At 43.4% G+C, this 13,565-nt stretch overlaps 2 protein-coding genes across 2 annotated transcripts in view; one reads left to right on the top strand and one right to left on the bottom strand.

The window, feature by feature from the left end:
• The window catches only part of LOC103143596 (gliomedin-like), a 45,287-nt gene extending 33,577 nt beyond the window's left edge, over positions 1-11,710 (top strand). The window contains exons 4-13 of the mRNA XM_007560199.2: positions 5,425-7,355; positions 7,724-7,775; positions 7,863-7,880; positions 8,005-8,103; positions 9,560-9,661; positions 9,743-9,859; positions 10,015-10,095; positions 10,179-10,304; positions 10,392-10,542; positions 10,619-11,710. Of these exons, the coding sequence (XP_007560261.1) occupies positions 6,831-7,355; positions 7,724-7,775; positions 7,863-7,880; positions 8,005-8,103; positions 9,560-9,661; positions 9,743-9,859; positions 10,015-10,095; positions 10,179-10,304; positions 10,392-10,542; positions 10,619-11,084 (1,737 nt within the window). The 5' untranslated portion in view covers positions 5,425-6,830 and the 3' untranslated portion in view covers positions 11,085-11,710. The remainder of the gene's footprint in view (positions 1-5,424; positions 7,356-7,723; positions 7,776-7,862; positions 7,881-8,004; positions 8,104-9,559; positions 9,662-9,742; positions 9,860-10,014; positions 10,096-10,178; positions 10,305-10,391; positions 10,543-10,618) is intronic.
• cyp19a1a (cytochrome P450, family 19, subfamily A, polypeptide 1a) lies at positions 341-3,792 on the bottom strand. Its single transcript, XM_007560200.2, has 9 exons — positions 3,094-3,792; positions 2,861-3,011; positions 2,617-2,771; positions 2,360-2,524; positions 2,164-2,278; positions 1,969-2,077; positions 1,714-1,876; positions 1,263-1,504; positions 341-781 (listed from the first exon to the last, which is right to left on the bottom strand). Exons 1-9 carry the CDS (start codon positions 3,287-3,289, stop codon positions 524-526), a joined length of 1,554 nt encoding a protein of 517 aa, XP_007560262.1. The 5' UTR covers positions 3,290-3,792; the 3' UTR covers positions 341-523.
• Positions 11,711-13,565: the final 1,855 nt, after the last annotated feature.

Raw genomic sequence — 13,565 nt, forward strand, 5'->3', positions numbered from 1 at the left:
CACCATGTACAAAAAATTAAACTTTTTTTTATTTTTTAGCTTTTCAAAAATCATCTGAACTTATAAGTAGATGCTTATGATACATTACAGATGTCTTGACCTGCACACCATGTGCTTTTATTTAAATTACTTCTACTTAATGTTGCATTTTCACTCTTAATTTAACTTGCCATGAATGTTTCTAAAGTTGTTAGTGCAACACTTTCTGTTTAATTTTAGTTGTACTGATACGTATATATTATGTATTACAATAACTGTTATTTCTTAACTATTTCCAGTTAAATTAAGCAGTTTTCATACAGCGTTAAAACCACCAAAAGGAAGACGAAAACACACATTCTCAACATAATTTACATTTACTTCAAAGTTAGCATACACTTACATTGTACATAGTTCACAACAAAATAAGTATAAACACAAAATATATGACTCATAAAATGAAACAGCAGTGCTTTGTACAATCACAAGACAATAGTGATAGAGGGCGCATCCATACAATGTTATGTGGACTTTGTTGGTGCGTCTAAGGCGTTTGCCAGCTTCCTCTCTGTCGGGGTAAGAATCTCATGCTGAGCTGCTCGGCCTCCTCCTGATGCTCCACAGGCTGCTGGGAAAGGTTGTTGGTCTGTGGGAGGGAGTCCAGGGTCAGGCCCTCGTGGAGGCAGACAGAGTACTGCGAGAGCAGAGTCGCCAGGATGGATTTCATCATCACCATGGCGACATGCTTGCCAACGCAGGAGCGAGGGCCCGAGCCGAACGGCTGGAAGTAACGGCGAGGAGTCTGGAAAGAGGACAGGCGGCATGTTGAGGGGGAGGAGTGAGCAGAGAGCCGGTTGAAATGGTCGAGTTTTAAAAAACGAAAACTCAAAGCTGCACCTTCAAACACTGTAATCACTCAGGCAGATAACGAATGCCATATTTCAGTTTCTCTACAGCTAATATTTTCAGTCATTATCCACCGTAATCATCAATGTTTCCAGCAGTTGGTTAGACTTTCACATAAGGATTTTCTTCTGACACGATTCATTTTGCAGACTGAAGACTCAAAATGTTGCAGCAATGCCTCGCTGAAACTTCTGCCAAGTGGTTTAATCAGATTTTAATCCACATCAATGAGGATAGTAAAGAGGAAAAAAAAAAAACAATCAAACAAGTTTGAAAATGAAGTTTGCTCCCTTACATTTACACATTAAACATTTAAATTAGAACTACAGCAGTCTTTAAAAGTTTGTTTTTGGACCGTGAACCTTCTCACCACTCACATTCTTCTGGAAGTTCTCCAGACTGAATTCGTCCGCCTTGTGGAAGAACTCCGTCCGGTGCATGCGGCCCGTGTTCAGGATGATATTTGTGCCCTTCGGCACCTGGTAACCGTCGATGACGTCATCCGACAGCGCTCGCCGCATGCTGAAGTCCACCACCGGGTGGAAGCGCAGGCACTCGTTGATGAAACTCTCCAGCACCTGCAGCTTCTGCAGGTCCCCATTCTGCATCTGTCTGTCGCCTTCAAGATAAAAATCTTATTTTATTACCAGAAGCTGGGATATTCCACAGCTAACTGACTAAGAAAGTTATCTGAAATAAATGTCAGGAGCAACAACTGAATGCAACCCTTTTAGTTTAGTGTTGAATCCAACTCACTTGAAAGCATCAGGCTTGCGGCTTTTGCGATGCAACACTACAGTGTTTAATGCAGCGCGGTGAGCAGCTCACCTATGACGGTGTCTATCTCCTGCAGCAGCTGCAGCTCCACATGGGGGGTTTGTTTGAGGAGCAGCAGCATGAAGAAGAGGCTGATGGACAAAGTGTCCGGAGCAGCGATCACCATCTCCAGCACGCATTGCCTCACGTTCTCAGCCGACAGCTCGCCTTGGTTCTGGGAGCAAAGAGATGGGGAGAAAATAATAATTAAAAAAAATAATAAAACACTCAAGGCTTTGTTTGGAACCATGCAATTATTACACCAACTTGTGCAAAGATGAGGTCTGCCGTGAAGTTGATGTCCAGCTTATCTGCCTGCTCCATTTCTCTCCTCTTTTGTTCCACGAGGCTTTCTATGGCATCCTGAAGCTCCTGGCTGTGAGAAGGTAAATCAATGTTGCCTTGCCGTTAAAAATAAACCCCTACAGGTCAACATATGCACACGACAGCACACTGACTCACGCTGCTGTCTTGTGTCTTTGGTGAATCCAGCCAAACTTGAAGTAGATGTCAGGTTTGATCAGCACCGTCTGCCATGTCTCGAAATACCTGTGAATCTTCAGCAGCAGCTCTTTCTCTGCAGACGACACAAACGGTTAGCTCAACGTGCTCTGAAACACCACTTCTTTTATTTTATGAGACGCCCGGCTGTATTCACCGTCGAGAGGGACGTCCAGGAAGAGCCTGTTGGAGATGTCAACCACAGTGCAGCGCAGCAAACTGAGGACGTCCACGTGAGCCAAGCTGTCCAGGTTGTCCAGGTGGGTCTGCGTGGAGGACACACAGACCTCCACCGTCTGCTGCAGATTGGGACCTGTCAGGGCTAAAACAGGGGGTGCGGGGGTTTGTTTGTGATTTACAGTCGTGTGAACTATCTGCACTCCACAGAGCCGGTTTGAGGCTCTAAGAAGATACCTTTGACAAAATAGGTGCGTATCTTTTTCCACAGGGCCACGTTGTTGTTGAAGATGATGCCTCTTTCATTCATGCCGAGGCAGCTGAGTCCTGGCTTGCTCCCAAAACGGGAGGTGTACTTTCCATTCTTCAGAACATGATTAACTGCTGAGGCCCTGAGGAAGGGAGAGAAAGAGATGCACCGGTTGTTATAAAAGTTGATCAGATGTGTACAGCGTATTTAGCGTTAAAGAAGAAAACCAACCTGCTGAGTATAAGGGTCTCCTCTCCGTTGATCCAAACTCTGACAATGTCTCCGTATTTCTTGTTGTAGTAGTTGCTGGCTGTGCCAATCCCAGTCCAGATAAATCTCAAATACGATAAATGTGGACCAAAACCCAGGCAGAACGAAGGGCCTGTTGTGGTAGATGACAGTGAATTTCTTGGAGCTTGCTCTAAGCTCGTTGTCTGAGGCTAAGAAACTAAAGCCGGACCTACCTGGAACCGTGTTTTTCTCCGTGTGACTCCAGGCCACCACCAGCAGACAAACGAGGAGAATGAGGGTTCTTGTTGCTATCGGGATGCCAGGTGACAGGTGTGCTGTGGCGTTTAAGGAAATGGACACCAGGTCTGTCACCGCGCTATCCATATCCACATTAGACATGGTCCCGCCACAGGAAGGGATCGAATCCATAAGACGGAGCGAACAAAACGGCGTCGACGAAGCTCCTCAAGCCCAGCCAGTGTAAAATGATGAAAGCTGCCTGAGCTTTCTCTTTATAGGCTCTTTGAGCTGGTGACAAGCCAGGTCAGGGTAAAACAAAAGCCACAACATCTTTGGAAAATGGTAAACAATACAGGGAGGACCTTGAGAAGCTGGATTTGCGCCTGTGCCCTTCAGCGTACAGGTCTTAGTTGAGCGAGTGCATGTTGACAGGACCATTTGTTTGTCGTTTTGTTGATGAGAAGCATCGAGTCGTCCTTTGAACATCAGAGGAATGTGATCCTACGCACAACAGCTGGTTTCAGAGTGTATGGGAAACCCCGTGTTATCGCTGCCATTATGGGAGGTTTATCTCTGCAGCCAAATTCGTTGGTAGTTTTCGTCTTTGCAGGCCAGGCAGCGCTGATAAAGTTGGGATGATATACAACAAGCTCACTTTTTATTTAATATGATTTGTTGCTTTCGGTTTGGTCAGATTAGGGTTTCTAAGAGCTTCACAGGGTCTGCTTCCTTACTCATGAATCACTCAAAATAAGCGATTTAAATGAGGATTTCGAGATCTGTTGTTAAGGTACAAATGGGATAAAAAAGTTGCTTTCATTAATCGTTTGCAAATATATTTTTTTATGCATTTGCCTCAGACATCACCTTAAAACATCTGTTTTCCTCAGTTTTAAATTCATTCACATACTAAGCAGTTGTTTCCCTTTCCTAAACTTCATAGTTTCACCTCAGACCTACACGTTACCTGCTACACCCTGTTAATATTAACGCCTCTCTTACTTATTATACTATAAAACCGGCCCACACCATAATACCACCACCACATCTCACAGATGGATAAAACTTTTATAAAGAAAGGCAGAAATTCATGCTGCTTAGGATTTTTTTTTGTCTAATGATAATCACCAACAGCTTTCCTGGGTTTAGGAAGCCAATTTGTTCTCATAATGCAATTCAACAAATATGATTTTTTAGAATCAAACTTTGAATTTTATTGTTTATAGAAATCGTCTCTTTCATGATTATCGTTCAGTTGATTGAGAAACATTGAAGAAATAAAACAGTGTGCACTCTTTGTTGGAAGCAAAACTTTCTGCCTTCTTGAAATATAAATAATGTAACATACATAACGCCCTCCTTTAACATCTTGTTTGGGGAGCTGAGGGTTGTAATTCAAGACAAAGTCCACAGTGTTTGGCTTCATCTCTCCCTTTGCCGTGTTTAATCGCTCTGCATGAAAGGCTCTGTCAGTTCACTCACTGCCCACATTCGAGTTCAAGAATGCGCACGGCTCAAACACGCGACTGTGCGCTCAGGGCCTGTCACAATAACCGAGGCCTGGGTGACGGCTCAGACCAAGATTGTTCTGCATGATTAGGCAACGGCAGCCCCTCGGTAAACTTGTCTCTGGGTTCAGGGCTGTGGTCGACCACAACTTTGTCTTTACTGCATCTGAACATTAGGCGATGGTTGAACAGTTAAATGTTAGATGATGAACAAATGTTTGCCTCTGTCTTGCAATCAAAACTTACAACTTTAGAACCATTTGCCTAACCCTAACTAACACTAACCCTAACCCCATCTAACCCTAACTAAACCTAACCCCATCTAACCCTATCTAACCCTAACCCCATCTTTGCCCATATTTTCTGACAAAAATATGAAAAATGTGCACTGGAAAATGTGAGTAGACTTCGGTTTAAATCACCAACGACTTACTTAAGAAACTTTGACAAATGTAACTCATCAAGTTTAGGAGGGGTTTGCAGGGCTGGAAGAAAGATACGATAATGGAGAGAAGATCAGCCCTAAGCTCTCATCAAAACGTGGAGCTAGCAGCCAGAGAGAGTGCAGTTTTATGGTCCGCTCCCTGAATTTTGCAATTAACTTCACTTACTGTATACAGTAGCAGAAACTTTTAAATCTTACAGGCATATTTATCCTGCGAGTCTCACAGGATTCAATATGATTTTAAATGTTTTCATTCTAGTAAAGTTTAAACTTTTATGATGTTTTAACAGCTGCAGCTGCTTTCTTTGATTAAGATTTTCTCTGTAAAACAGTGTTTTAATGTTCATCATGGCTTTTTTTTTTTTTTTTAGCTGGCCTCCTCTCTGAACTGTACCAGACAGATTTTAATAAAACTCAACCTTGCAAGCACTGAGCAGGAGAGTGAACTTTCCTTGAACATACGGCAGGTTATCTCCGTATCCTTCATAAACTCCTGAGTCCAACTGCCTGGAAGAAGACATGAAGATGCTCTGCAGGAAAATCATTAAACCTGGAGATGATCACAAAACACAAATGTTTACTTTGTAAATTTGAAACAGCATCAGCTATAGCAACATCTTCAAGTCGAGCCATCTGTACAGGAGTTGACATTTTCCTTTGACGTTCATCTGCCAAATGGAGGCTTCTCTCTGTTTTTTATCAGCTAAGCTTGGGGCAGTGAATGACGCGCAACAAAGGAACAGCCTCCATGTTTTTAAGACATTATCTGTGTACATGTCTACACATCTGGAGGAGCAATTCAAGCTGCTTGTCCGTGACCCACAGCCTCAGGCATGAGCCCCCACGCCAACTCTAAAAGCAGTAGTGAGAATCTGCTTTCTTCCTTCATCCATGTGAAATCTGTACGTCTTTATCCGCAAAAGTTACAGAAAGTAGCTGGAAAAGGCATCAAGTCTGTTTCAGTGAATATCTCCAGAAAAGTTAAGTGATTCGGCTTTGAACAACTCCAAAGCGGTACCGCTACCAGCTCTGAGATCTTTCCGTGTTTTAGGAGGTCGTTATTTATGTAATTCCCTCCTGAGCTGTCACTCTTCAGGTGAAATGTCCCCGTCGTGGACCAAATCGAAGGAAAAGAAATGGGTCAGTGGTGCCGTCGGTGAATGAAAGCCGCAAAGATGTGACAGGCTTGAGGAGCCGGAGGGGAGAGGAAGACAAAGGCGCTCGGAAACCGAGGGAGATGAACCAACTTAGAGGCGCCGCGGTGACATTGATGTTCTCTGATGTTGTCTGCTTTCTCTGAATTCAAATTATAACGCAACGTCAAAGAACTTTGTGCAGGGCGCATTGAATGTTTGCATGTGTTATGCATGTGAGCGCCGCTGCGTGTGCATCACACAAAATGTGCATGCGTGTGTTGATGTGCGTGATGTCAGTCTGCCCACGGCGGTGCAGTAAAATGGCTTCTGATGAATATAAATCAGGTGACTGAACAGGCCGGGGTTTCTTCCCAGACCAGCTCAGAAGATTGTGTAATGCCCACTCCCACGCTGGCCGTGCGCGCACATACACACTACCTCTGCTGCAACTGGGTGAACAGCACATCCACAACTGTGTTTACCAGTCAGTCTTCAGATCAGACCACCATGGTAGAGGGTACGCACTGAGGCTCACCGGGGTTATTTGGAGCGCTCGAATGGTTTTCTTTTGAATTCAACCGACCACAGTGATTTGGTATTTTGGACTTCCGAGCCTAAGCTGGAACTTCATCCTCCCGTGAATGTTGAAGCAAGCTGTGGACCCTCAGAAACCAGGAGGTGAGGTTCTGACAATGTGGATCCCAACCCCCAGCATGACCGTCCCGCAGCGGATGGTGCTGTACGGGACGTGCGTGGTGGCGCTGGTCAACTCCGTGGGCCTCCTCGTCCTCATGGTCCAGCAGAGTCAGCAGCACGCGCGGCTGGAGCAGACCGAAGCGAGGCTGGCCGAGGTGGAGCAGAGCTCAGTGGTGGAGTTCTTCCAGGAGGTGCCGAGGGGAGCGGCGGGGCTGCGAGCGGGCCCCGGGGACCGCTCGCAGTACCAGCAGTACTCCAGGAACAAGAGGAGCGAGGAGCTGGAGAAGGACCTGCAGCGGGAGCGTCACCATGACGACGAAGGGAAGGGGTTACGCCTGAAGGAGGCCAGCCAGGAGGTCGGGGAGGAGAAGGACGAGATGAAGCACGAGCTGAAGCACAAGCACCGACACGGCCAGCATTACAACACACAGGATGACATGATGATGATGATGACTTACTCCATGGTGCCGGTGAGATGGTTGAGCTGTTGATCATTTCGTTAAAGTCAGCCACCTTCCTGTTTTAAATCCTGTATTTAAATCCAATTGAGCTAAATTGGTTTGTTCCATCATCACAGGCTGCAGATTTGATTTTATCCCAGTTTATTATGAAGCATCCGAGACGATGAGCTGCTTAACGCAATCTGCAGATTACAAAACTACTACAGCAACAGGAGAATTTTTCAACCAATAAGATTCCGACATTGTTATTCGTACAGATCAGCATGGGCTTTAATCAAAAATAATGTTTATCTGCATGCATTTTAAAATCTGCTCACATTTTAATCCAATGCCCTTCACTATAATGGTAAATCTAGATATTCCTTCTTCCTCTGCAGATCAAATTGCTGATTGACATCTGCAACAGCACTAAGGGAGTCTGCCTCGCTGGTATGCCTTCATGAACTAGCTGCAAATTTACATGTAAAGACAGAGCTGACACTTTACTCATTAACGACCTCACACTTTGCTTTGCAGGACCGCCGGGGCCGCCGGGTGAGTGAAGCCTTACATCTTAAACCCTAATCTGAAATGCCACCTATTTTTCTTTTCCATTAGTGGAGGAGCTGCTTGTCTGCTAATTTATTTATTTTTTCCATTCAATCTATTTATTGTGTAGGTCTGCCTGGTGCAGACGGCTTTCCAGGCCACAATGGGACCGATGGCATCCCAGGACTGAATGGACTGCCTGGAGCGGATGGAAAAAGAGGGAAGAAGGGTATGGAGAGAGGGAGGATCTACTCTGGCCATTTTTATTAAAGCTCCAGGCAGTTATGGACATAATAGAGAGGAATTACTGGCATAATGGAACAATCAATGGGCTAAAGATAACCTGAGGTTAAAAAATCCACTACCAACAAACGCGCTCTTCTCGAGAATTCAGATACATGTGGGATAAATAAACATAAGCCCAGTTCACAGGCTGCTTGGCAACATTTTGGGGCTGAAAATTTTTTGTAATCTTGTAATACTCTGGTATTACATATTGTTTTTACACTTTTGAATTGTAGTACTACATCCTTTCACTTGAGCAAAGGCATGACTTTCATAGTGCAGTTTTTTTAAATACAACCATTAAGTTAATGAAGGATTTAAATAAATAAGTAAGTAAATAAATACATATTAATTAGGTTTATGGCACATAATGTCTGTTCTCTCTGATCCAGGTAAGACAAGTAAGACAAATCAGCTGGAAGGCTGCTTAAAATCAACATTTCAGTTTGGAAAAGTTGAGACTCGATATGGCTGCTGCATGTTTGAAACCTGAAGGTAGCTGCTGTAATAAACTGAGCATCTCAGATGGTTTGAGCCTCATTAAATTGTTGGCATACTAGAGGTGTGTGATGCTGCATATTTTGGTATGAATCCAATATCAAGAAAATACAGATAAAATATAGATATTGGTATAAATATGTTTCATTAAGTTTGACATGTTGTCAAACTTCTGACCTTTAGGTGCTTCTGTACTTTTTTTTTTTATTATTTTGTTTAAACTTTGGACAGCATTTGGACAACGTTAATAGGTTTGTGCGAAAACGTTAATGAGACACTGACATGATTATTTTGCTGTTTTCCTAAATAAAATGTAAAAATGATCATTTGAGAGCAAATCAAAACTTTTTTTTTTTTACGTAGAGTCTCAGCTCTACCTCAAACTATGACTAGACTATGATACAAAAATAAAATAACATTTTAAGAGGGAATCTGTAACTAAAGCATCGTGGAAATGTTGTGTTTGATTCTTTCACGCAAAGAAATATAATGTTTTTGGCTCTTTATGTAAACACAGTAAATCTGCAACAATAAAAAGGGAATGTGTTGATTGCTAAGCCGTGTGAGCAGACAAACTGTAACTGCAGATGGTATTTTTTTCTTTTTGCTAGTTCACCTCGCTTAGTCAGATATTTCAATGCTGCATTGTCTTACTCGTGAATGGCAGAGGAGGTGGAAACAGCTCTTTTTTTCCTCACATTTCCAGCAAATATTACTCATTACTGTGGTTTTGGCCTTCAGCTGAATGACTTAGGAAAATCTCCCAATTCTCCCCCTTCCACTTCACAATGGATCGCATTATGGATGCAACAAAGCCTGTGTATTAGTATGTCACAAAAAAATGTCAGTGTGTTTTGGTATACTGGATGGTTTTCTGCTGTTTAACATGATGTCCTCTACAGGACCTCCGGGTGAGAAAGGAGAACCAGGAGAACAAGGAGAACAAGGAGAGCCTGGTCCACCCGGAGAAGCATATGAACCATCCAATGATGTCATTGTTGAGGGTAAGGAGACAGTTTAGAAGAAGTCTTTTCTTAAATTGCAAAGGTTAAGACATCTTCATGTTGCTATCTTTTGTTGCTCAGGGCCTCCTGGTCCTCCTGGCCCTCCAGGGCCTCCTGGACCCATGGGACCTCCTGGGCCTCAAGGGCCTCCTAGGACGAGGCACCACAGAGCTCACCTGCAAACCGCTCATACTCTGGGTAGACTTGAACTCTATATAACCTTAAAGCTTGACGAAACAATCATCCCATATTTCTGAATTTGACATGTTTAGTGCTAGAAGGTTTCAAGCACTTCAGCATAACTTTCAGGAGTGAGAAGGGAAGAACATTAAACCGATCACACTGTCCGACAGGGTTGTTGCACGCCGTGCCAAACGACGAAACTTTGACCGTGAAACAAGCTGTGAAACTTCACGAAAAGCCGGTTAAGAACGGTGAGCGTGTCTTTTTTCCCCACAGCGCTAATAATCAATGACCTACAGGCGTAAACATCTAATCGTGTTTTGTTTTCCCTCAGAGTGCCTCATCAAGTCTCTGATAAATCCCAGAATTGTGGCGAAGATGGAGAGCACGTTTGGCACGTGGATGAAAGACACAGCTCACCTGGACGACGAGAGGATATGGGTGGCAGAACACTTCTCAGGTGAGCCGCTTTGACTCTCCGTTTCTGCCAAGGAGTCCTCACACCGAGACGGTGGTTGGGTGAACGTTGTGCCTGAAACTCCCTCAGGCCGCATGGTGAAGGAGTACCAAAGCATGGCTGCTTTCCAGAACGGCAGCAGCGAGACGGTGGATGTTAGGAAGTTTTACCAAGGCTGCGGCCACACCGTCCACAACGGCTCTCTCTACTATCACATCGCTGGTACTTCTACCATCGCCAGGTAAGTGTTATTTGTCTTAGAGCGGTTCCATCCCAGTTTCAATGAATTCACCACTTTTTGGTTTGCCCCTTCCCAGATTTGACTTCAGAACCAGGCGGCTTCACACTCTCTACATAGACAACGCCTTGTTCAACAACCTGTCGTATCTGCTGACAAACTCCAAGACCTATTTCAAGATGGCGGCAGACGAAAACGGCCTGTGGTTGATATTTGCCTCGGGAGCGGATGAGAGCATCCTGGTAGCCCAGCTGGACCAGAAGACCTTCTCCGTCACGTCCTACATAAACACCACGTACCCCCGCACCAAGGCCGGCAACGCTTTCATCGCCTGTGGCGTCTTGTACGTCACCGACACCAAGGACGCCAGAGTTACCTTTGCTTTCGACTTGCTGAAGGGGAAGGCAGTGAATATGACATTTGACTTGAGGTCTCCTGGGGGAGTTTTGGCTATGCTCTCCTACAGCCCGAAGGACAGACACCTGTACGTTTGGGACCAGAGCTACGTCAGGCTCTATGTGGTCCATTACATCTCTGATGAGTGATAACCACGCAGACACAACCATTACGTCATGCTCTCGAAGCAAACCCCGTGTTGACACAGTTATTGCACTACTAGATTTAGAGGGAAATATACATTAGCCTTCATTGTCATGTGGAACATTTATCCAAATGAGTCTGAACAGATTTTAAATAGTTTTTTTTTTCTACAGGAAACTGACTTTATATTGTTTGTGCGTTTGTTCTTGCATGAGTTGAAAGTGGTATTTCAGTGTTACTAATAGACTGAACTCGTTTTTTAGAATTTTGTATTTTTTCACTTTACACACTTTTAACATTTCAGTATCTTTAATGTTGCAACTTTTAACAAGCACCAAAATCTCCTTAAACACCAAAAATAACTTGTTTTCCCCACTACAAGTAAAAAAAGCTGTGATAAATACCTGTTGTTGCAAACTGAACCAATGATTTACCTTCTGTGTCTGTTTTTGATGATAATGGCAATCCATATTTTGTAAAGTTTATACCCCCCAATTATCCATATCCAGGGCAGATTTACATTTAAACTTTATTTTACCAACATATTACTTCCAATTAGAAGTAATATTACAGTTTGTTGTGGCTGTAGATACAATGTGGAAATATGTAAATAAGCAGTTAAAAAAAAAAGGAAAACACTGAGATTTTGAGAAAGTCTCACTTCCTTTCAGAAACAAACTTTTTGTTAAATGAAAACGATTTTAAAGCAAAATCTGCCAAGCATATGGATAATTTTGGCCTTAGCCGCAACGTTTGCATGTTTTCTACAGTTTGTGGTGAATCAGCATCAGTGCCGACTGACTACGCCTCTCAATAAAAAAAAACTTTTAAAAAGAAAAAGAAAGCAAACCCGATGAAATAAAAATCATTTATTCACTTTACAAAGGTAAAACTGTTACCTTGACCCGTCTCTCACAAACACCCCCAGGCTCCATGGCCCTGGCAAACATCTAACGATGATATTGGCTTTCTTTGCATGCACACGCGCACACGCACACACACACACACACACACACGCACAACGAACAGCATTGGTAAAACTCCTAAAACACATACAGCACATGTAGTGGGCAGAAAGAGGGAGGAACACTAATCTCTTTAATAAATACCACACACTTAACAAAAGTCACAACTAATCCAACTGGTATGATACAAACCAAAAAATAAAGAAATGTCTTCATGTTTGTACAAGCTGTTGTTGTAGTTCGTACTGTATATATATATATATATTTATATTTATATAGTAAAACTATCTTAAACGCTTTACTACCAGGGCAAATAAAGCCAGACATTCATTTGTATACAACAGTTTCTTTGATAACCTATATATTTGAAATAAACTTTTAGTGTCTTCTTAATTTGAGTGCAAATATCTATTTTCTCATGGATGAAATAAAAACAGCTGGCGAGGTAAACACACAAACAGTAGACTGTTGCACGTCGTCCAATCGGAAACAGTGAAAGCTCTTACATTCCTAAAATAAAAGGCAATAAGTTAAAACAGTTCTTCAAAGGAACAGTAAACCACACACAAACACATAAATACTTTAAATATTAAACTCAACTCAATTAAAACAACAACAACAACAAAAGAAAACAACCCACAAACATACAACTGATATCGTTTTGTGCAAAAACCAGCAGTGAACCTTTGTGTTTCTGCTCTGGGCGGTCGGGTGTTTAGCGTTAGACGACACAGATGAAACATTTAAAGTTACAGTCACGGGGTGGGGGGGCGTTCGATGTTCTAGCAGGGAGGCTGTCGCACTAACAGGCAGGCGGGCGGGTTGGTAGGCAGACACGGCAGAGAGAACACACACTTGGATCGGGTCGAACTCAAACCTGGAGAGGCCACAGTGAGCGATGGGCAGCCAGTGATCAGTGGACGGAGGGGGCGGGGAAAGGGGAAGAGAGGCGTCGCCGTTAAGAGCGACGCGCCGTCGGCTCTTCGGCGAGAAGCCGGAGGGGCCAAAACTATTGAAACGAAAAGCAGATTCCAACGACTCGAATCACACCGGAAACCACTGACTTAATAACGAACCACAGAGCTGGTTACAGTAGATGCTAAAAGATTTCAGCTGTGGGCACAAAATGACGACAGTTACACACTTTTTTAAAGTTTTTGCTTGAGCACTTTTACAGAGCACTATCAATAGACCTGTGATTGCACCGCGGAACGAGAACAGGACATGCATAACTTCCCTATGGACACACTCTATGAGAAGAGATTCATCAATAAAATTACAACAAATCTAGCTTTTAAAATCAAGTATGATACCGTTTTGCTTGTAACTTTTTGTTTTCAGCCTTCGGGGGCGAAAAGAAACGTTTGCAGCTCTGGTTTTGTCGTTCTGGACGACACCTACTCCCGCAGTAAACCCATGACCTCTGCGCACTCAAAGGTGCCAAAAAGCGTGGCAAGCTGTTGACGAACTATGCTCACTTAAAGGCCGTTTGACGAGCCTTCACATTTTTTTTTGCTTGTC

The sequence above is a fragment of the Poecilia formosa genome, unplaced genomic scaffold (assembly GCF_000485575.1).
Source record: "Poecilia formosa unplaced genomic scaffold, Poecilia_formosa-5.1.2 Scaffold113, whole genome shotgun sequence".
Taxonomy (NCBI): domain Eukaryota; kingdom Metazoa; phylum Chordata; class Actinopteri; order Cyprinodontiformes; family Poeciliidae; genus Poecilia; species Poecilia formosa.